Consider the following 24,845-nt stretch of genomic DNA (forward strand, 5'->3'; position numbering starts at 1 on the left):
GCCAATCGGCATAGGCGGCTACATTATTCGATTCGATTCGATTCGGTTAAGATTGTTTTGTAAAGAACTCCGAGAATGGAAAACTTTCAAAAGCATGAAGCGATAATTCTTCTTTTATCTCAACTTTATATAATTTGTTCTGCCGACTTGTCATTCCTTTTTTCAAAGAAAGGCGATTTTATGTACGGGAACTTTTTTGAACCACTCCACGGCTCAGTCTTGCAAAAGAACGAATCCCTTGTTTTGAGTGTCGAAGTGGCTAACGACAATGAATGTAAGAGTCAATGTGTAGTCAATCCACTGTGTTTATGTTTATGGAGTCGAGCCGAACGAGAAGGGTAAAGTTCAATGTGAATTGTTGAAGTGTGGAGCAACAGTCTTATCCAAAAGCTATATAGTGATTGACCATAGTTAGAAAGACTACAAAATTCTTTGTATAACAAAGATGTCCATCAAAATGTAATGATCCCTCGAAGTTTTGTAGTAAATTTCTTAGCGAATTATCCGAAGCTCGACCCGATAGTCTCGCTTTGATGCTACATTCATCACGATACCGCTGGTTTGTTGGGGTGGCGTGCTCATCTACGATAAGAGCTATTAGTTTTTTTTTCCATTCGAGACTCTCGGGAAAACAAAACTATTACCCACGCGAACAGACATGATAATGGTTAACTAATGAGAAATCTTTTGATGAATGGCGCCAACATGGCCGCGATGATGTAACGTGCAATCGAAGAATAGCCAGCTCGGCTAGGAGGCCTCGTTGGCTATGAGCTCATGTACGACTCAAGTTCGTGGAATAACTGTTAAGTAGAGCCCTTTATAATAGTGCTGCATGGTTATATAATATTTCGTATTTTCAAAGAGGCTTAAAAAGTGTTTCTCACCGTCAATGCTGCTGACGAAGGAACACAATCAATTGCTGTTGTCTCCGGGCTATACCGTGTACGGTTATAACCCCCCCCCCCCCCGATTATAGCCCCACAAGTCTAGTCAGAGGCATAGGGATCATAGGGATGTATTCCGACGAACCAAAGAAAAGACGAACATACTTACTTATCAGTATCTTGCGATACTCTTGTTATTATTTATTCTTTTACAACTTTTATACCAGCAACTGTTTACAAAAATATTACTACAACTTGACAAAAAACTTACAAAATATTCTTGTTTCTTCTTTAAATAGCTTTTATTTTTATTCTAAACTAGAGCAGTCAGTTGGCTTTAATTTTCGTAAAGTTTCCAAAGTTAATCTTTTACTTCTGTTAGTGTTTGCGAGAATGCAGATTCAATTTCTTTGAACAAATTCAAACATTCTCCAAAACTAAAGAAACTATCGATGACAAAATTAATGAATTATAATATTATTCCTAGTCTTCTCTCATGGAATAACTCGTTTGGCGACTACAATCATTTCCTCAAAATTTACGCCAAAAATATTTGTCTTTCGTATCAAAATATTTTGTTGCTGTTGTATTTCAAGTCTTCTGTTATTCTTTTTATTAAAAAAAATTCTTCTAAGCTGTGGGAATTTTAAAAGGTACGAAACGGATGAAACAAAGCTGTTGGGTACATTTGTCAGTGTTTTTAATTGCAATTCAGTAGCTTTGAATTCTTGTTGGCTGTAGACAAATGCTCTTCAACAGCATCTTTTAAAATTGGCAGCAGTGTTTCAGGTCGCACCCCATGTAGCACATCTCTTCAATTAAAATAAAGTAATGTGACTTCTTTATTCCGTAAGAAGACTGAACATCAGCCTTTTTCATTGTTAATCTTGTGTCTTTGAACATCCTCTTACAATCTATTCTAATGGCCTGATCCTTTTTCTACAAAAAACACCTAAGCATATCACGCCTGTTTTCCTATAAGATCTTTAAGGCCCTTTTTTTATCTTGGCCACTGTGTCTATCTTTATCCATTCAAACCACCATGTAAAGTGTTTAAAGCCAGATCTAGGGTAGATCTGATACAGCCATGTACCTCATCTTCAACCTAGCCAGGCATCCTCATTTTACTATGCATCACGTGATCTGATCACATGTTCTTTTTATTTCACACAAATGATTGATAGGCAGATATTTGTATGTCATCATTAGGATCCGGTTGGACGAATCCGTTTTCTAAATACATCATAGGTTGTTTTCGCGGCATAGCATGTTGGGGTCCCTGTGCTTGTTGGCTGCTATTGTAGCTGGGTAGCCTAGACCGGTTAGGTAGTGTTCTATATTGGATATCTGAAGCATCATAAGGATCATACGAGCTATGATACGAGGGTGCAGGGGACAAAGGCGAGGTCGGGGTACCCGAGGAAGTGCTGTGACTGTAGTGTGGGTCTCTTCGATTGTTCCTATCCCCTATCAGTAGATTTGGCGGCCTGTTTCGTCTTCTACCAACAGGCTCCTCACCATAACCCGCTCGGGGATATTTGGAGCTGCTTGGACTTTTACCGCGGAGTAATTTACGAGTGTCGCGGTAGTCGTTGCTTGAGGATGACCTTTCTGAGCCCTCTGAATCTGGTGCGTTTTCCCGAGGTCTCCTATACGCGTTTCGGAAACTTGGATATCTTGGTTGACTAAGTGAATTTGGAAGAGTCCCATATCCTACGAAACCATCCCGTATAGGATCTTTATAATTTTGGTGGTCCAGACGGTCCCGGCTGCTTCGTGGAACAGTCCTCAAATCATCTGTACTTCTATGATCTCGGTATCCTTCAATACGGCTCTTGCTACCGTCTAACGGTGGTTTAGTATCAAGTTCTTCACGGCTGCTGTATGGCGGCTGTCTCAACATCGCGCTCCTTGGACGAGTAAGCGACCTAGCCTTTTCAGCTTCGTATTCGGGTGACATAAATGACGTCACTGCTTCTGTTGGAAGATTGTCAATATCTTCGTCGTTATTGTCTTCGGGTTGACTTTCGTATGGAGGGGGAGGGGGAATAATCATATCTTTGTCTTCCAAAGAAGAAAATGACTTAAATCTTGGCCTTGGAGCATTGTCAACAATACTAACAAGTTGATCGTCGTCATATTGAGCTCGCGAACTTCCTGGATGATGTAGCGAGTTTCTCCATGACTGGTGACTTGGATCATTGGCGTAGTGATCCACGAACGAGATCTTGTCTTTCTCGTTGTAATTTTCATCTCCTGCGGATGGCTCGCTTCCTTCTTCACATGACAAACCTTCCTTGCTGCCAATACTGCTGACTTCAACCTCCTCGTCGTTCGGGTCACGGTACGAACTAGAATCACAACAAAATGTAAACGGTAAAAGTTTAGCTAACGAATTCTATCGAAGAATAAACTTAAAGTGCCTATCACCCTTCTGACAATATTCTCAGTATTGATTCTACATGGGGTAAGATGTTGAATAACCCGAAAAAATTACATAGTTTGAGTGCGGCTTCTTGAAGTTATGAAGGTTTTTTCATGTCATATGCTAATGCTGTGACGTATGGTTATTATCATAGTCAGAAGGATGATAGGCATTTTAAGTTACCCTGGGCTCCAGAGGTTCTTTTCCGCTTCCTGCGATTGTAACGAGCGAGCATCAATACGGCAAAAGCAAGAGTGAGAATAAATAACCTCAGGGCCTCAGGGGGGACTTCAGTGAAATTAAAAAAACAAAATCAGTGACAGGTCACGTTACTCACATGTGAAGTGCTGGTATGGAACCACTCCTAACATCGTTCATTTCCAGTGTGTTACGAGTCGTGCTGCTTCCTACATTACTCAGACGGTCAGCCTTGCGCTCTGTTGATCAATGACGAGAAATGTAGTCAACTAAACATGACCTTAAAGTTTCAGCCAAGAACACCACTAACTTAGCAGCACGTCGTCCTTGTTTGTGAAAGAGGACGCTTAAATACAAATCTGCTTGGTTACGAATGTCTTCCAATCCCAAATTACGTGTCATTCGCTGAATTGTTTGTTCACTAGTAACGACCAATACAACATAACGATGAGTTGTAGCTTATCACTAAATTCGTTAGCATGAAGCGATTAGGAACATCAATATAACCAATACAGGAAAAGACGTTTATTGCGTTCATTTTTAAAAAGCATGGAGGGGAAGCGTTTGATAAAATGCTTTGGGACCTACGATGTTGTTCAAATCTCTGCATGGGATCGAGGGGATCTTTAGATAATTACGTGGGTGGAGATTTCGAGGTTTGTTTACCAAATTGTTGCCATATGTAAAAGAGCAGTGACATCAAGTAGCACTGAATGATTTTTAACCACTAGCGCGGCCTCCTCTTTAGCTGAGAAATGTCCCTAACTGACCTCCAAAAAGGAGGAACAGTCCCCAATCCTGCCTTTTTACTGACCTTTTCGTCGTCGTATACAAATGAATATGATGCCGATGATCACAAGTAGAAGAATAACTCCAAGAACAGCAGTCACTGAGATAAACCAGGTTTTTTTGTGCATCGGTAAAGGACTTCGTATGATACCTTCACCTGCAAGGATATCAAGCATAAACAATATCAACAGTAAGTCGCGCTATTTTATAACTAGGACAGATAGTATGACTGTGAAAGGCATAAGATCTGTCCTTCATCTGTACCGTCTGTATCACATGACAATAGATCTAGAGGCTTTCAGACATCAAATGATGGCAGGACAGAAAAAATGGATTCTGGTCTTATCTAATTTACAAGGAAACTGTATTCTCTTCCTGTCATGGCTGCCATCATGCGATGTGGTGCAAAGCCTTTTATTGCAATGCAGCTAGTTGTAATTACCAGTCCCAATCTACCATATGAAGGTTGATGTTCTTCATGAATATGACTATGTCAATGCTAGACTCATGTGCAATGAAAAGAGAAGCTGAATAAGGCCTTTTCTTAAAAAAGAAATGACACTAAGAAAAATGGTGGTGTGGTAAATTTAATCTAAAATAAGAAAACATATGCCCAAACTGAAAAAGATCTCTAAATGCACACTGCCATTTTGTAAAACAGCGTCTGAAGAAGCATACGCGATTTGATTAGCTCTACATGAGGAGAGTTTAATTCTTGATGTCCGTACATATAGTATGACTTCATGACCTAAGAATGCAACACAACACTGATGGACCGCATCAGGATAAGGTGGGAACTGTATATGAACATTTTGCCAAGTATATTAAAGACACAGACTTTCTAAGGCTACTCACTTGTCGGGGATATATCCGAAGGTGGTGAAGGTGGTGACTTCCCTACTTCATTCCAGGCAATGATACGAAATTGATACGATGTCTTTGGCTTAAGGTTCCCAACGATACACGACACGAATGTCTTGTTCTTCTGCAGCTCTTCTGGTTTGATAGTCCACTTGGTTTTAAAATCCCCTTGGCCTATTTATTCAATCATAAAATGTTGAACTAAGTTTCCTTTTCTTTAAGAGAAGGGATCTGGGGGTTTTAGCAGGTCTTTTTGACAAAATCTCAGGTCGTTGGCATGGGATCAATCGATCGATAACTCATTTCTTCCATCTTCCTCCCTTGTTTTTACGAAGGTAGAACTTAATAGCCAGTGGCTAACACATCTGTGGCCCTCTTTCCGTGATCGAATTGGAATTTAGGAGTTGATTTTTGTGGAGGGAGGAAAACCGGAGAATCCGGAGAAAACCCTCGAAGCACAGGAGAGAAATACGACACCGAGCGCGCGGCGGGACTCGAAACCCGATCGCAATGGTGACAGGCGAGCGCTTTCACTGCTCCCCTTCTCTCGTACCAAGTGCTCCTTGGTTTTGTTCCTCCAAAAACAAAAAATCGCGCATGCGCAATGATAAGCTTGACCCCTGACGCTGTTTTTAGGTTCTCAGAAATTTGGCCACTTACCTGGTATTCTGTACTGAATCTCAAACTTGATGAAGGGCACGTTACCACTGTGACCATTTTGCCATGAGATCACTGCACTGTCACTCGATGCCCTGACGAAGGGCTTACCAGGGGTTCCTGGTAGGACTTTAAATAAGAGAAAAAAACATAGTTTTGGATCGATTTTTTTATAAGATGATCTGAGTATCTAAGACACGTACAAATCAATCGTATTTCCAGAAGATATTTCCAAAATGGTACCAATTGCAAATAGTGCCCTATATGTGCTAATGAGGGGAAAATTAAAGTATGGTGTCGCATAACTTATCCAAAACTTATTTGTGTGGCGCATTCTGGTCTTGCTTCGGTAAAAATGTATTTTATTTATCATACGTAGCTTGTGTGGTTTTCTTTGAACCTAAGCTAGACCAAAATGCATCCCGTTTACCGAACAGAGAAAAGACCTAATTTTACAGTCTCATAACTTACCAGCTGGCCCCTTGGTCCTCGCCACGAATGTCGAGTAAGGTCCAAAGTCGATGTGGTTTTGCAGTCTGATCTGGAATGTATATTCTGCAAGCATTGTTAGACCCGTAATAGTATAGGACCTCTTTTCAGAGCTCAGTTTTATGGTTGACGTGTCCGATTTAGCCGAGCTTGTGAAGTAAGTTATTTCGAATGAGATTATTCGACCGTTTGGCTCACAGGGATCGTGCCAGGATAGATCTACTCTGCTGTTGTAGACAGCATCCGGTTCAAAGCCAGTTATTGGTCCAGGGACTAATGAAAGAAGCACCACATTAGCAACGATAATTGGTCTGAGTGCAGCCAGTGAATGGTTTCGATAGGACGTAGACAGCGCACTCTGACTACCTTGCATTCTACTGATTCCCCATCCCATTTTCATTTTTACGAAACTGACAACCAATCGCTATCGATCATTTTTATAAAAACATTGCTTGCAACTCTTAAATCTAAGACGACCACTACTCACAGGCTAGAATAAGATACAACGAGCCTATTCTGAAGGTATTAAAAAAACTAAGAGAACTACGGGTGGCTTAGCAAGGAGAGTGCTCCCCTCTCACCATTGCGACCCGGGTTCGATTCCCGGACTCGGCGTTTGATGAGAGTAGAATTTCTGATTGGTTCTCTTCTGTGCTTCGAAGATTTTTCTTCGGTTTTCCCCCCTCCACAAAAATCAACATCTACATTCCCATTCAGTCATGGAACGAGGACCACAGACTTATTAGCCACTGGCTATTAAGAGCTACCTTGTAAAACAAGGACGGTTCTAAGCTTACCATCAGGAAGAGTTGTCGCAATAGTCACTTCACTTTTTGGGCTTTCACCCTTAGAGTTGTATGCTCGTACCCATATAGAATATGCTACAAACTTCCGCAGATTGGTAATAGTAGTTTCAGTCTTATCATGATCTACGTCTTTGTATTTTGGCAAATTGTTTGATTGACAGCTATCAATCGAACGGCGGCGGCGCCGGCTAGGAGTACGGCCCTCATAGTATACCTGGAATTTGGATAAAACAATGGTGAAGTCCAAGGTAAGGGTTTCATTTCTGTCACGACAACTAAAGAACTCAATTAGTGTTAGGAGTTACAAATCCACAGATAGAGTTGGCTAGACGTATATAGTGCAGTGTATCTAAGACCTCGTTGAAAACCAAGGATGAGAACAAACTTACTCAATTGTCCACTTTACACTTCCATGCGCCATCTTGAAAAGTAACCGTGCCTGTGCGTCGAAGCGAGAACTGTGGTGACCTTGCAATGATAGAGACACGTGAGTAATTGTCCAAGGTGTTAAAAAAGGTCTCTATCATTGCAAGCAGTCACCGAACTTCCTCGCTTTGATGCACAGACATGGTTACCTTTCAAGATGGCGCAGGGAAGTGCGAAGGGGACTTTTCCCATTTACTGAATTCCCATAATGAGAATCAGAGCCATAAGAACCCGGGAAATTAAAGTGAGAGGCAGGGGTGAGGTTGTAAATTATGGACCGACATATTTCTTACCTTGTATCCTTGTAGGTAACCATTCATTGTTGACATTGGAGGAGCTTTCCATTTAATATGAATCGAAGTCTTCGTAACAGTGCCATGGCTAACCTCAGATGGTCCTTTAGTTGGTGCTAAAAAAGAAGGTTTGTGTTATTTTTACTAATTAATATTCTGAAAAAGTCAGGATATTGTGCTATGGGCGTATACAGCATGTGCATGTTACGATAAGTCTTGTGTCCGTGTTTCTTTTATCCAGGTAAATTGATAACATAAGGTATGGTAAAAGAGTGTGTGCAACCATGTGACTCAAAATCCCTTGAGGTATGAACAACAATGAAACAGTCGCCATATTGGTTGATCTAACAAAAGAAGCTAATGAGGAATGCTTTGTTATTATCAACCTAGATGGCGGCAATGACGTAACTCGCATCTGTTCTATACCCCGTTTTTCGTTTCTTACCTAATTCTCCTGTAGTTCCAGGTAGTTCGGGTGTAAATACTCCAGTTCCTTTTTGATTGACAGCAGATATAACAATGTAATATGTAGTGAAGACTTTCAGGCCAGTAATGGTGTACTTGCGTACATCGGCTGCAAGTTTTGATACTGTTAAGAAGGACAGTGAACCGTCCTCTTTGTATTTGAGTGTAAAGCCCTGGAGTGTACCGCCCAGTTCTTCTGGGATAGGAGCCTATAACAATGAATATTCAGCATTAACGGACTAAATTTAATGGGTTCATGCAAATGTAAAAAAGCAACTGAATCGCTTTGAATCCTTACCGCCCATTCAACGAGGAGAGAATTTGAAGAGACTGCTTTGATTCGGACGTCTCGTGGAGCACCCGTTGGAGCTGTTAATAATAAGCAAATAAGCACACAAAAATGAGGAAGACATGTCAAAAAGGCCTGCAGTCTATCAGCGCCATTGCTTCCAGGGTCTTAAAATGCAAGGCTGCATTAAGGGTACTAAGCCTTTCCTTAGCCTTCAACAAGTACATCATAAATGCCTATTTTGTACCAATCCTAATTTTTACTGTTTTATTCCTGTTCTGTGCAACTAGCTACTGTAAAGGGTTCTTTTTTTCAATCCAGAGCAATACTGACACAACGTATGCCTATTTATCCGCTCACGAATCCGTGTCTACCTATATAAATAATTCTAAATTATATCACTCTCGCTATTTTCATCACTGTTGTTTTCTTTCACCTGTTGGGTTCGTTGTAACTTCTTCTGATGGTGAGCTATACTCACTGTCTGCCACATCATTGGTTGCCTTGATACGGAACCTGTAACGCGTCCCTGGCAACAAACCTTCTACTTTAAGTTTTCTTAGCTTGGCGTCCAGATCGGCGGAGTAGAACAACCAGCCCCCACTGTTTGCTTCAAACTGAAGCGTGAAATGCCTGTAAGGATTCTTGGGATGCTCGTTGATTCGCCATTCGATGGTGATTGCACGCTCAAAAATACACTCGGTAGGAATTGGAAATATGAATGGAGTGTCTGGAGCAACTATTAGAAGAATAAGAAGAAAAAAATAAATAAAAGATACTCAATATCCAACGTTTCAGTGACACCCATTTTATACGATGGCATATTGCCGTTCAATTAAAAATTGCTATTGTAATAAGATGGAAATATGGAAAACATCTTTTGTCCAGAAATAATAGACTACGACGATACGACTCGACGACACGGCGGCCATCTTGGATCGCAGGGCATTATGGGGTGCCAGGGGAAAAAATAATAAATTAATAAATAATTTTCAGCTGCCATAACACCATGCGATCCAAGATGGCCGCTGTATTGTCGAAGTAGTCAATTGTATATTTTCCCCTCTGAATCTGACAAAGCAACGTCTCGGTCGAGGCATGTCAAATCAATATTGCACCTTTTTTTACAGCCATACAAGTTGCTCTTTCATCGTATAGGACACGCACTAGAGGTACATATTAACTTTTAGCCTGAGTTCAACGAATTGACGTTTTGATAAAGAGTCATTGAACTTTAAAGGTAAGAACATCTGTTTATTTCAGATTATTGGACATACCTCTTTTGTCAGTCGTATAGACAACTTCTTGTGACGCAGGTCCCCATCCTTTTGTGGTTTTGGCCCAAACGAAGAATCGATAAAATGTTTCCGGTGTCAACACAGTGTACAGGAGTAACCGCCTCGATGGTGCCACATTGGAATCTTCACGTTCATATGAACTCGAACTGTCGTTACGTCGGTATGCAACCCGATACCCGGTAATGTTACCATGGGGATAAACCGGGGGGTCCCAGGCTATCTTTAGCCAATTTCTGTTGACCTCAGGAAAGCGGACTCGGGCAGGTGGATCGGGTGCTAAAACGAAAGAAAGTCGATATAATTTTAGCCTGTAAATGAACTACCTATGACACAAAGAAATATATTGGAAAGTCAAGTTTTATAGACAAAAACGTACTTTTAAAATAAAAGTAATGTAACAGCATTAATATTATACTAAAATATAGCAAGCTTAAAGTCATACACTTGTTGCATTTTAACACCAGTTTTGTAAAGTTTTAAAAGCGTATCGCAATAATATCAAAGATTATCATGGTCATCAGTTTTATCGAATCCTCAACCAGCTGGTCTCAGAAAAAAGTTAGCCACACAAAATCACAATAGAGAAAATTTACAAGACTAAGGTGTAACTTTTCCTTTAAAAATTGTAGATTTCCAGGTCACCAAATCATATGGAAAAAAGAAAAACGTTAATAAGTGTTTGATAACAGTGACACGATTAATGAGTTTTATATTTTTATTGTAATTGCGGGGAAGATTTTTCGCTGGTCAATTTTCGCAGGTTTCATGACACTTTAGGTTGCAGTGGTGTCATTTCTACGTCTCTATTTAGATCAGCTGGAAAGGACCACATGGACTACATGGCATGGACTACACAGGCGTGAAACACTTACTAGACTCCAGGGTCTTTGCTCTCACGACTCTGCTTCTAGGCCCAGGCCCATACCGTGTGTATGCAAGTATTTCAAACTCGTACACAACAAAGCTTTCCAGGCCTGAGATCTTGATGGAGTAAGTTTCGGAGCTTTTGATTTCAGTGATTTTCTCGATAGTTTTATCTGCCACTCTGTAGAAAATCTTTAGGTAAAGAGAATTTTAGTTAGATCTATAGAAAGTTTTAAAAATAAGAAAGACGTTGTCCAAAATACCTGTCAGAAAAGAGACTCATACCTGGTAACCAAGAATCTTTCCATTTCGTCCAACTTCAGGTACTGGTCCCCAACTCACTTCAATCTCCGTTGAGGTAATAACTTTGGTTCGTACATTTGACGGGGATACTGTTGGAGCTGGATTATTCAAGAGATATCAATCATTGTGACATTAGTTTATAACAGATCAAATATCACGTGCGTGTACAGCTAAGCGTCTCACTAAATACTGATCATGAAGGGCACAAATTCTAATAGCAGACAAATTTAAGAAAAGTAATCTGCATTAAGGCCTTATGGGACTTATGGCGCTAGGAAAACGGATGATGATGAATCTGCATTTAGATAATAAAAGGTATTTGCTATATGCAAAATATCGCGCTGGGTTTAGCTTCTAAACTTCGCAATCGACCTCAGCAGTTTGAGCTGCAATTCAGATTTGTGGCGGTAAAGGTGGTAAGGATGATGGCCGGTGATGGGATGGAGCGAGGGTGCGAGGAAGAAGGCAAATTTCTAAGAAATCGGGCATGACGACTGGTTCAGTACAACTTACTACCAGACTCGCATCAAGAGTTGGTTAATCCCTTTCCATCGTTTTATAGCATTTCAACGTTTAGCTAAACACTTATATATTTGCCAAAGTCCTGTGACAAAATAATTGAACATTTATAATTACTACTCACCTCCTTCAGCTGTTGTATAAAATATATCAGTAGTTTTATTACTTGTGCCTTTACCATTGAGGTTATACGACATGATTGAGATCTTGTACCTAGTGTATCTCAGTAGACCTCCTACGATGTATCTAGTCGAGTGCGAATTAGGGACCTGAATCTTTAGGATGTGTTGTGATGAACTTGATGGCTCGAAAGTGATGATATAGCCAATGAATGCACTGTTCCAGGAAACTCTTGGTGGGATCTGTTTCATACGTTTCATATGTTTAATAAGATTTCGAACTGTCGACCACAATCTCATCAATATTTTTTTCGATATTCATTTATAGAACTTTTAGTTTAACAGCTCTCTTACTCTTCAATAACATAGGGTCTTTTCAACGTACGTTGTTTTCCTCAATCTACTCACCTTCCAACTTATCTCTAATTCATCTGTACGGTCACGTTGATGAACCATCAACTCACTCGGAGGCAAAGATGGTGCTGCGAATATTATGAAAAGAAAAGGTTAATAATATGGATAATTTTTTTTATTTACTTAACTTTATCCATAACAATTATCTAAGTTCCTAAGCTATCATGGAAGGGGTAAGCACAACAGAGCTTGGCTCCAGATTAAGTGCACCCTAACAAAAAATTAAATTATAATAACAACAACAAAATACGAATAGTGATAAACTCTAAAAGAAAAAATCGAGTGAAGATTTACCAATTATACTTAGATGATAGTAGCTAATTTAAAGGCTAAGAGTATGGCAAGTAGTCCGATCTATTCATTAATTATATCTTAAGTAATTCTAAATTAAGTGACAGTTTAAGATAAAAATATCAGTAGTAGATCTAGGATTTCGTAATCATAATTATTAGTAGTTCATTGCAGAGGATGAGTTTACCCTGGCATAACGACAGCTTTATAATGGGAATAAATGGTAGATAGAGGACTATTGCATACGAGTATATCATGACGACAGCTTTATAATGGGAGTTAATGGTTCGTAGTTAGAGGTCTATTGTATACGAGTATATCACGTAAAACCTACCGGCTTCAAGTGTTGTCACACTCTGCGAGACATTACTTGGAGGACTAGGGCCAACTCTATTTACGGCAATCACTCGAAAGCGGTACTCCGTATGAGGTCTTAGATGTGGAACCACAAGAGGAAAAAGCTGATAGACTTTATGGGCGTCCTGGACGGTGAGTCCTGTATTCCACTTGGCTGTTATAGGTTCGTAAAAGGAATCGTTGTTGTATTCGATTTTGTACATCGTGATTGGCGCTCGACCAGAAAATCCTTGGGTCCATCTCAGGAGGACCTCCCAAGGTCGTGTTTCGACGACTTCAAGATTGGATGGGGGATCGGGACGAACTAAAAAAATAAACCAATCAATTGTGTGGTAAGTTCTGAAATTTATAGAAATGTTTATTAGAAAAGTACACGTGTAGGAAGGTAGGTATGTAGGTCGGTAGATAAGAAGGTAGGCAGGTGGGTGGGTGCGGGGTAGGTAGGTAGGTAGGTAGGTAGGTAGGTAGGTAGGTAGGTAGGTAGGTAGGTAGGTAGGTAGGTAGGTAGGTAGGTAGGTAGGGGTAGGAGGGTAAGCAACTTGCAACTTACTTGGTGAATCCACGGTTCTGACATTCAACCATCTAAAACTTCCCAGACCAGCTGCAGTTTCCGCGGCAACATTTACCGTATATAACGTTCTCGGGATTAATCCCGTAGACACATACGCCATGGTATCGTTTTTAATGCGCTCCTTTCTGAAAGTCAGTGATTTGGAGTCATTGCGCCAATACTGCACTTCGTACGCCACAAGTAAGCCATTCACTTGAGTAGGACGACCCCAGTTTACTCGAAATCCATCAGAATAGACTTCAGAGATGCTAAGAAATGACACGGCGTCAGGTACTGGGGGACAAAAAAAAAAAAAAAAAATAAAAAAATAAATATGTAATCAAGGGGAAAATTACTCCCACTTGACAAAGTAACGGCTGAGGAATAACTGAAACAATCCATGTATGTATGTACTGTTGAATGAACTGTGTTATGGCTGTTCGATAAAAATGATATTTCAATGAACTCACATCCTTGTTGCGTTTTTACCAACAGCTTAGTACTTTTAGGACTATTACCAGCACCATTCACAGCTATAACAACAATCTCGTAGTAAGTGTACTCTTTTAAGTTTGATAAAGTACCGCGCTGAACCGATTGGCTACTGTCATGATTGATTGTTTGTGTAGTGATCACTCTTGGAGTACTTGGTTCCCAGGCCTGGAGCTAGAGAATGAAAAGAATAAAATTAACACGCATTTCTTCAAAAAAGGTGGCGAAAAAAAAACACATGAGGGTTGAGACTAAACGATCATCGTATACGTGAAAAATGCAAGTTAAAGCTGAAATACGAGTGAGTGGATTCCAAAGAAACTCATACCTTATAATATTTTAGGTTTCCGTTCCATTGTTTCTGTGGCGGAGGATTCCATTGTAGTTCGACCGAGCTTGGGTTGATCCTAACGATCTTAAGATTCTGAACAGGAGCTCCAGGAGCTGTGTGGGTACAATAAAACTCAATCATTCTACCACAATAACAATAGCAGCAAATATAGTATAAAATAGGGCAAGTTCACTCTTTGAGTAACACTGACTACAGCGTTGCAGTACTGAATTGATAACCTTTGGTGTTCCTCAAGGATCAATACTTGACCCTCTTATTTCATTAAGTGCTTACCTCCTTCCCCAGTCATACGAAGAATGGGTCGACTGAAAGGACCAGATCCAGCACTATTATAGGCCTGTACTTTTATTTCATATTCAGTCCATCTCAGCAATCCAGTTATTGTGCCTTTGGCAGCAAGACCGTCGGTAATATCCACGATGGTAAAAGAGCTGCCTTGCACACCGGACTGTCGGTAGGCGATTCGATACCCTTGCAATTGGCCATTATGGGAGTCATCTGGTGGCGCCTATGAGCAAAAAAAAAAAAAAGAAAGAAACTTGCTTGCTGCCTGAGCAGTTTTAACCTGCTGATAAATGTCTTTGAGCCTTATTTGATTCAAATGGCATGGTGACAACTACTGACCAACATGTGCTGTCAGCCAGAAAGAACTCTAATGAAAACTTGAACATTCCAAGCGAAAAAGGAAATAATAACAAGTGAAGCCAAACAACATACCTTCCACTGAACAAGAATGGACTCAGTGCTTGCTGACGTAGCATATACATTATTTGGAGGTTGAGAAGGAGCTGAAAATGGCAGAAAACGTTTTTAAATAATTATTTTCAGAATTCAGCTTAATAGCTTAACATTTGCACTTGAAAAAAAAAAAGTATAGGATAAAATATATATACAGAACGAGAGGTGGTTAGGCACTGAGTGTGGTCACTTAACATTCGCACTTGAAAAAAAAAATATATAGGATAAAATATATATACAGAACGAGAGGTGGTCACTGCCAGGGTTTCTTTTTACGTCCTAAATGGTTCTTTTACGTCCCTTCGATATTGGTTAGTAATGATGAAGTGTGGAGAGACGGGACAGCCATTTAAAGTGGTCATCCGAGCCACTTGAAGGTCTAATCATTTGCAAAGGCAGCTCCTTCTCCTCAGTTATTTTGAGACCCTGAGTGTTGGTCCGGCCGAGGCTTGAATTACGACCTCCCGCACAACAGACCGACGCTCTTACCAACTGAGCTAACCGGATGGCGGTTGGACACTTGGACAAGCATCGGATACTTGCTCGCCATTCTTTGATAGCTCCGTGAAATGTTGCAATAAGTTTTTCCTAATGAGCTGGGGTGCACGTATAATAGGTCAATCGGCTAGCAAATGGTTTTGATCGAGTCGCAAACGCGTTTTAGTTGCCGAGTATATTACTGTAAGGATTTTTAATATCGTGGAGAATAACCGACTCTCGTTAAAACGTTATAAAAATTACTATCAAGGTACTTACGTGCAGAGTATGTAGTTACATAAGCAGTAGCATCACTGGGAAGACCAACCCCTACACTATTGACAGCTCGTACACGGAAGGTATATCGAGTGTTAGGAGACAGACCTGTCGTGATAAGATTAGAATTGATTAGATAAAGATGGGCGCAGTGATTGCAAATATCGGATGTATTGTGCACACTGTCTGATGCGCCAAACAAAACTCACAATGATTTTGGAATATTGCTTCATGTGAAAAGCCTGATAATATTGGCTCAAATCTATGAAATTATGGATCAAGGTGCCTATCAGCTATCTAACTGACTACTAACCTGTCACGACTGCAGTCACATACGAGGACGGATTTATGTTTTCCAAGGCAACCTTCCACACGTCACCCTCTTTCATATTTTCAACTTTATACGATATAATGGCACTGTTTCCGTCGTACCCAGGCGGTCGCCAGGAAAGTCGAACCGAGGTTGTCTGGATCTGGACCACGACAGGTCTTGTTGGACTCAATGGTGCTTCTGAGAAACAAAATTATCGTGGCTGAGTAAGAATTTGTTATAAACCTTTGTTTGCCTAAAGAGCAATATACTGCAGTTTTTTTCCGCAGGTGGATTGTATGCAAACGCTATGGTTAACCGTGAGTTGGGAACACTGCTCTTTTGCTCCAGTGCTCCTTAGTAGAAACCTAAACAGTCTCTGAAACGTAGCGTAGGCGCCAGCATATGGTCGATAAAAACCAAAGAATGGTGTCGCTTTTGATTCGGAGATCAAAGTACAAATAATTCTACAAAAAAAAAAAAAAAAAAAAAAAAAAGATAGACCAACCTTGGACAACCATTCTTCCACTTGTAGATGCATTGCCAAGAGGTGAAGTTACAACACATTTGTAGGTGCCAACGTCTGAGTCTTGCACACGAGAAATATAAAGCGACCCATTAGCCAAGATTTGGAATCTAGAGTCCATGATCGACGAACCATCTTTGGTCCACGAGAAGGACACGGCAACGCCTTGATCTTGCGTAACTTGGAACGCCAGAACCTTTGGCTGACCTTTTACAGCATAAATGGTACTGGGTAAAGGAATTGAGATGCTTGTTTTACCTGGAATAACAGGACAAGTAAATATTGTTTTCTTGATCATTAGCCGTTTTTTGCATGTCATTCAGTTTCTAACGGTCATTGGTAACAGAGACAACAATCGGGACGTCTTGGCGCTTTACACAGATAGAAGGTCAACCTTTGTAAGTATACGCTACTCATAGCGAATGCACTTAAAATCCCGTGAATATTGAAAAAAAAGATGGACTCCATTTAATTTCTGCATTGATTTCTGCATTACATTGCTGCAAATGATTTGCTAGTAAACGAGGTCAAACGTCAGTTACAAGTAATAAATCTATGTTTAAAGAATTCAGCGGCGACGCATCGAATAAACGTACGCTCACACGCACACAAGAATGTTAACGAAAACGACATGACTCTCTGAGGATATATTATTATTATTATTTTAATATTTTTTAAACAAATAAATATATTTTTTATCCGTTAGTACTCAGACAGTGTTTGGTCTTTTAGCCCACAAACTACCGAACTCATGATCAACCCTAGCTGGTTGACGGTACTTACTTAATATTGTCAGAACAGCACTAGCATTCTTGGAGCCTTCAGATGTTGATGCAACACAAGTGTATTTTCCTGAGTCAGACTTTTGAGTATTCGTTATCTGAATGGAGCCTGAAGACTTGACATGAAAGCGAGAACCAGGAGCATCGAGCTGGATAAAGGTGCCATCTTTTTTCCATGTAATGGTTGGTGTGGTGGTTCCTCTTGCCTGGCAAATCAATTCAATAGTCTCTCCTAACGTTGCTGTACGATCTTTAGGCGGTGCATCGATCCAAACAGGAACACCTTAAGATAAGACACATTAAAACTATTATTACATTTTCAAAAAGTGTAATGATATATAAGATATACACTCGATTGCAGAAACGTTGTATTATACATTTATATATATATCTAATTTATTCAGTATATTTAATGATATGCAAAACAGAAAAATCGCTTTATTCATTGTTTGTTTCATTCAGTGACTGTCAAAAAATATTTTTCTTGTCTATTAGATTGTACAGATTATAAATCAGTGGGTTTTAGGCGTTGAAAATGGTTATTTTGCATTATGCATCTCATTAGATATTTGTATAAATATATAAATGTACACTACAACGTTTCTGCAATCGAGTGTATAATAATATATAATATAAATATTATCTGGCTATTATAGTCGAAAAAAAAAAAAACAAAAAAAACAAAAAAAAAACCACCACACACACACACACACACACACACACACACAAAAACAAAATAATAAGAGTGCATTAGTAGCGTTGAATAAGTTTAAGTTTACTTGATTTCACAGGTTTATGAAAACCACTCTATAAGGAATAGCTGGCCCGACCCGAAAAGTTTGACAGTTACCTTTGATAGTAAGCTGTGCTGATGCTACCACGTGACCAGCCCTGTTCCACGCCACACACTGAACCACCCCACGGTCGTTATCGATAAGAGAGCTTATAGTCAACTCGTTGTTACTGATAGTTTTACGAGCACTACTTCCTGCTGTCACAAGTTCACCATTGTGGTACCAATCAATCTGAGGTAGTGGGCTCCCTGTGGCAGAGCAGCTAAACTTTATAGAATTTAGAACTCTTTGTGATGCATCGCTCGCTTTTTTAGTAAATGTTGGTGGGACTGTAAATAAGATGAATAATTAACTTCGTTAAAATTTTTTTTCCACGAAAAAAATCACATTTAGTGAATTTCGCGCCATTTTTCAAAATATTTGCATACATAATTAGTAAGAAAACGCGAGTGCAACGGAGTGCAACTTGTTCTTCGCTGAATCTTATTTTTCATGACTTTTAGAAAAGAAATTCAATATTTTCTAACGTTTGTTGCGAGATTTTTTAGAGGCAAACGCACTAACAGATACAATTTTCTCTTTTTCTGAAGAACAAACACTAAAGCGTCAAAAGGACTGGACAGTAAGGTAAAAAAGGTTGAAAAAATTCAAAATAATTGAAAAAACAAGACCCTACAAAGAAACAAATTTGAACATAATATTATAATATAACTTACTTTTGATTCTTCTAAACATTAAGTAAGCTTACATAGTTCTAATTTAAGCTTAAAAAGCAACATGAAAGTAAAATAAAACACAACAAAATAAACACACAAAGTAAACAAACAGACGAAAAAGCTTTTAGAATCTCCTATAGTAAGGTTTCCAAAGACAAATTTTGACGAACGTTTCGCTCTCCAAGTTGTAGTTTTTGAATGAACGCGTGCTTACTAGATATTACGCTCTGTATATGCAAATTATAAATTTTCAGAGTCGTGTTAAAAGAAAAACTACAGAACTGAAGATAAAAAATGAAAAATTAATTTTAAGTCATAAGAAAATATATAAGATAAACTTTGACATCCTAGCTCGGGAACGCAGTGGTAAATTCTGTCGTCGCGCTCCTTTCTCGTTTCATTAAAAAAGACGTACCTCTGAGCAAAAAAGTCTTGCATTCTCGCGAACCAAGCGACAGAATGTTACGCCTTGGTTCTCGAGGATGCAACATTGAACTGAGCTTGTTATCTCAAGCAAGCTAAAACAATTGACTGACCATAGACAGTAAGACTTCCACTTCTAGTGCCAGCTCCAGCACTTTTAGGGTTGCTGACATGACACGAATAAGCGCCCTGGTCACTAGACACAACATCTTTGATCGTCAATCTTTTGTTGTAGTCTCGTATGCTGTATTTATCACTAGATGAGATCACTTGGCCGTCTTTCTTCCATGTTATGGTGGGCAGAGGTCTAAAATGATGATAGTCATATATTATGCTACAAGATTACAAGTCACGTGGTTTATGGTGAAAAGAAGGGGAGAGGTAGGTAAGTGCTAGTTTTATTTGCCGGCCAGGAGAGCAAGATAGGAGGCCGCGGGCACAGTTTTAAACCTATCAGGAACGACTTTAAGATGGCAAATAACTTTATTGTCTCATTTACATTTCAACTACGTGTTTTAACATGTTTTGCATTTTGTTGTGGCTGTTGCATATTGTCGTTCAGCCATCCGTCACCCCAGATGATACTGGAAAATAATTACCGGTCTGGAAAATAATTATGCTCATAATGCACAAAAACTCTTTTCAGAAGATATAATAATTTATCAAATCCTTCTCGCCATTATCATTTTAGGTGCAAATGCTCTAACATATACATTACTTACTTGCCATGCGCGAAGCATTCAAACAACACACTCTCTTTCTTGCCATGTACAGCAACTTTAGCGGAAGGACCCAGCATAATAATGGATTTTAAGGATGATGGTTCATTAGCATCTGTATAAAATAGCAAAAACAAAATGAACACAAACCCAAAGGATGTTTATAAAAGGATAAGTGTTTGGTAAAGTTATAGTTGAAACATTGCAGCTGTTATGCTCCAATTACAAGAACGTTTTACCTTTCCTTTATCATCTAAAACACACACACACACACACATACGACATATAATTCATTATATTCCTATGTCATACATTGATTTACTGGAAGCAGAATTTCTCATGGCCGGGTGAGAATGTAATTCTCAATAACTTTAACAAATCATCCTACCCTCGATCCCCTCCCCAAACCTTTTCCACATAGCAATACAACGACTCCTGAATAATCTACTGCATAAGCGTAATTGTTAAAACACACTTTACTTATCTAGACAATGAACTTACGATTCAAGTTCAGTTCAATATTTGGCCTGCTGTACTTTGTTGATGTCACCGTATTTTTAACATCAGAAGTATAAATTGCGGGATCACTTAACTGAAGGTATGCAATGTACAAATTGCCAGCCTGTGAAATGCTGATGCGATTATCCTCTGAAATGATGGTACCACCTTTTTTCCAAGTGTAGGTTGTGTTTGGGTAGTCTGGGAAGGTGTCTGTCAAGGAGTGGGTAAACTTGAAGCTGTCATACATGTTAACTGTTCTAGTTATAAGGTTTGCAGAATTACTTGGAATGGTGAGATCTTAATGTCAATACAAAAAAAACAACGTTAAAATGTTAGTGGAAAACATATTGTTGAGGAGTAAAGAAGCCACGCGAAGGACCTGTACATTTTAGGGAACAGTCATTATTTATGGGGGAAGGGAGGCTGCTCGATAATTTGGATATGATGGTTATAAATGCCAGCTTATTTGTACTGGTGAGCTTTTATACTTACAAGCAATGCGAAGCTTAGCTTTTCTTGATACAGCAGCTCCATAATTATTCCTTGCCACACAGTGATAGTACCCATCATCCTTTGCATGACTGGCATTAGTAATCACCAGCCGGCCATCTTGATGTATTGAATATCTTGAATCAAGGTTAAGGTTTCTTGGGCTTCCATTTAAATTAGTAGCAATATAAGAATATGTATATTGACCATTGCCATCTGCTTTGCATGAAAATGTTACTGTATTTCCCTCTGCTATTACTCCAATACTATCTGCTGGTAAGCTATTACTTAAATGAAATGATGGAGGTTTATCTGTAGAAAACAATTACCATCAAAATTATTAACATTAATGTAAAAGAGTGGATTTTTTACTTCTCAATATCAAGCAGTTTTGGGCAGGGCAACAGAAAATTATACATTTGAGGGAAAGGGTTTAGTGGACTGAAAAGATGTTAATGAATAAAAGTGAACGCTATAATTAATTATGAGCAAGTTCCATAAATTGGATACACACTGGTAGTATATAATTACATAACATCTGCATTGAGTGTGTGATGCATATATAATAAAATGAAGTTAAGTACTAACGAGTCGTAAACAATTAAAGCTAATTAAATAGAAAATATTGAAAAGGCTTTCAAATGAAATTATATTTAAAAAGAATTGTGTAATGATTACAAAACCCCAGAATTGTTCTCATTCCATTAGATTACAAATTAAAGGATTATAGACAAATGTCTCAAATAATTATAATCGATGACTTTGAAAGTCATATCAAGCTTTACTCTATATGTTAGTGTTGAAGTTGGAGTAGAGAAAGCTCACTCCATATATGGTATGATCAATTCCATATTTGGATTGTGCAAAAAAGCGGCAAACAAAAAGGCCATCATTTTATAACGAATTCGACATGAACATTTTTGAAGAAGAAAAAAAGAAGGATACAGGGATGATGCTGACTTGTGGGTCTGCCTCGCAGATGACAGACACAGGGAAATACGACACTCAATGTTTGATATGCAAAAATAATTCACACCCTTATGTTGGCTGCATATCCAATTATGCACATTTTTAATTAGATTTTTCAAAAAAGTTCCCACAAATAGCCAACACATTAGGATAATACCTACAATTGATTACTAATAGAGCTACAAATCTTTTCTATGGAAGTCAAAATTGCTATACGTGGATACAGTGTAAAGAGGCATATGTTTCCCAGCATGGGAAGATAGTGAGTATTATATTATTACACCTTGGGGCCTTCCACGTGAGGAAACAATGACATAATACTACGTGTATATGCATCCATAATCTCAAATACACATAATTTTTAATGCATAGATAATAACTAAAAATATTATATGTAAGTATCGTGACACTCATCAAGAAGTTTCCAGGATTATTTTTTTCTATAAATATAATTTAATGAGAGCATAAAAGTGAGTAGGCAATGTTAAGTGCTATGATCCCTTCAAAGTTACCACGTGTTCAGAGCTGGTTGATAATTATCCAAGAACAATAAACCACTAGCCACAATATCAAATCACACAACAAACCATTGATGAAACTGTTTTAATTGATCACTAGTAATAATAAACTGTTGCTCACTTGAAGCACATGTTACTAACTGTTTCTCAGGCTAGACTGAAGAGCGACCAGAGAGCTAGATCGTTTTATGTTTCCAGACATATATCATATTTCAGATGATATCAAAAGATAGAGTAAATTTTACGTTTTTAATTTCTAGCTGCTGATATGAAAAGTATATATATTGATGGTTATCTACATGTGCAATTATACACAATCAATTTTTCCTTGCCAATCCATGTGCATAAAAACACGATAATAGGGAAATGCAATTATTTTTTTAATAAATGGATTATGTTTATTTCTGTTCACGAGATGAAAGAGACAACACCCTACTTTACATTATGCGTTCAAAATCAATATTAAGAAGTGACTCATAGTGTTTGTGACTATAGCTACATGTGGCTGGTTGTTCCGGACCATGACTTACTCATCAATAAACTATTTATCCCGCGTTAATTCTGGCACGAACTTTGTAAAAAAAATGGAATGAAATAAAAAGCGGAGAAAAAAGATAAATTATTTTTGTAAGAACACAAAGATTATTGTAATTTTCATTCATGAAACTTGATTCCGCCACAAGGGTCGAGATGAGTGAAAATCAAAGGCTCGAATAACATTTGTTTTATAGCATATCTTTACAAGAAATGAGGCTCTGATTTTTTCAAGCCACGCCACATTAGAACATTCCTCTTTACCAGGGACCTTTGCGTACGTATTTGTGTACTCCATTCAAATAAAATAGATATAAAATATTTCAAAGAAACCGTCAGTGTTCGAGAACTGACAGTGAACATGGACATTGAGGAAAGGTGTCAATTTGTCTTTGTTTATAGAGAAATATGAATTAACACGATTACGATAATACAAAAGAAGAATCTATGAGATGTACATGTCCTCATCTAAATCCTAGTTTCTCTAGACTGTGATAACAGTTTTATAGGAAAGCCGTTACACCGTGGGACAGCAGTTGCTCTCATCATATATCCGGCCAACCAACCGCGCGTACGCACTGAAATGGCTTTCTTGTCCCAATTTTTCGGCGCCAAAACATATCTATGTTCTTCATTGAGCACAAACTTTTATACATTATAAAAGGAATATTCATACATTTAGGAAGGTCTGGATTAAGGTTTAAATATTTTGATTCATGCTGACGATAAATACATTAGGTTACGACGTCTAGACTGTGAACATAGGCTATTTTCAAACTGAAGTAAACAAAACAAACTCTTCCGTCGAGGAAATAATCAATCACAACTTTAATAACTTCTTAAAATCTGCCTATCATATCATTGACAAAATCCACCGTTTTTTTCGGGATAAGAAAGTTATAAAATCTAAATGGGGTCAAATCGATGCGTCAGTCAAATGAATTATTTTTCGTTTTGTAGTAAGCGAGTCACGCTAAGTTAGATTCCTAACTAGGCTACTAACAACATAAAATTTACCAAATTTATAGACGAAAACATACCTGCATTGGTGGCTATCCGCGTAAGAAAGACGACATGAAGAATTCCTAACCCCAACCTCATCATACTATTCAGAGTTTTAAATCCTGGTTTGTTGACAACGATCCTTAATGACTCGGATTGTAAGTCGTAGACACACTTTCTCCTCTTGATTCTTGCTTATATCCTAACTTTTGCTCTCTCTCCGTTAGATCCATGTGCATTTAAAAATTCCTAGATTTAACGGTGGATCATAGAGGTATTCGATCGGTAGTTCTGACAGTCCAAACGTATACAGTACTGTTCCTTTTCAAGTTGTTGACTAGTATCCACAATAGGCTAATGGACCATTTATGACTTGAATTTCGAACCAATTTGTATATAATAAACAAGGACCAAAACTCGTAGATCTTTCAAATGTTTGAAGTCAAGACATAAAAATTTATACTTCGAGGAACTACGTGTGGTCCAAATGTCACACTCCTTGCTTTTCTTGCAAACTTTTTCAAACGATTTACAATTTTTGTCCAAGTGTTTGCATAAGAATTACTGTCAATGTCGAAGAGTCACGTGATACAAAACACTACGTTTGATTGGTTAATACTTCTGCACAACTGTGAGGGAAAATCACTCAGCCGAAGAACAGTGGACGAAGTTTTGCATAAAGAATCAAAGAATATAAAAATCTCTGCTGGAAGAATAAAAACCTGTGTTCTAACTGCGATGGAATCTCAAACAAAGATAGTTATTTTTAATTGCCTGAAAAAATATTTTCTATCAGTTGTTTCAAATAGTCCTTCGATCCAGTGTAAGAAGAAGTTGGACAAAAAAAATGGCGAAATTGAGAGTTCATTTACATGTATTATTTCAGCTCGCGTGGAAGTAAAGTTTTCTTGCTCGCTTTGACGCGCG

The 24,845-nt window shown here is 38.6% G+C and overlaps 1 protein-coding gene across 1 annotated transcript; it reads right to left on the reverse strand.

Annotated features, from left to right (window-relative positions):
• Positions 1-1,052: 1,052 nt before the first annotated feature.
• Positions 1,053-24,442, reverse strand: LOC116299497 (protein sidekick-2). The gene is made up of 32 exons (XM_089031727.1): positions 23,957-24,442; positions 20,899-21,207; positions 20,407-20,703; positions 19,909-20,020; positions 19,300-19,493; positions 18,104-18,376; positions 17,255-17,536; positions 16,454-16,729; positions 15,949-16,146; positions 15,639-15,743; positions 14,862-14,932; positions 14,418-14,652; positions 14,121-14,236; positions 13,771-13,966; positions 13,301-13,594; positions 12,728-13,054; positions 12,097-12,170; positions 11,694-11,931; positions 11,033-11,148; positions 10,756-10,939; positions 9,863-10,159; positions 9,022-9,324; positions 8,595-8,665; positions 8,277-8,505; positions 7,832-7,947; positions 7,104-7,326; positions 6,289-6,579; positions 5,821-5,946; positions 5,155-5,334; positions 4,325-4,456; positions 3,650-3,749; positions 1,053-3,238 (listed from the first exon to the last, which is right to left on the reverse strand). The coding sequence occupies exons 1-32, from the start codon at positions 24,018-24,020 to the stop codon at positions 2,053-2,055; spliced, it is 7,215 nt and encodes a 2,404-aa protein (XP_088887853.1). The 5' UTR covers positions 24,021-24,442; the 3' UTR covers positions 1,053-2,052.
• Between the last annotated feature and the right edge of the window lie 403 nt (positions 24,443-24,845).

Source organism: Actinia tenebrosa, unplaced genomic scaffold, assembly GCF_029948245.1.
Source record: "Actinia tenebrosa isolate PJP-AT-01 unplaced genomic scaffold, QUT_ActTen_1.0 PGA_scaffold17__23_contigs__length_9995812, whole genome shotgun sequence".
NCBI lineage: Eukaryota > Metazoa > Cnidaria > Anthozoa > Actiniaria > Actiniidae > Actinia > Actinia tenebrosa.

What these genes read in the sequence shown, in the direction of transcription:
- LOC116299497 (XM_089031727.1), bottom strand. Translation starts at nt 24,020, where the DNA reads ATGATGAGGTTGGGGTTAGGAATTCTTCATGTCGTCTTTCTTACGCGG. An exon ending in AATTAGAGATAAGTTGGAAG is followed by an intron (nt 11,932 to 12,096) that starts GTGAGTAGATTG and finishes CGTATGAAACAG; the next exon opens with ATCCCACCAAGAGTTTCCTG. An exon ending in TTATACAACAGCTGAAGGAG is followed by an intron (nt 11,149 to 11,693) that starts GTGAGTAGTAAT and finishes TGAATAATCCAG; the next exon opens with CTCCAACAGTATCCCCGTCA.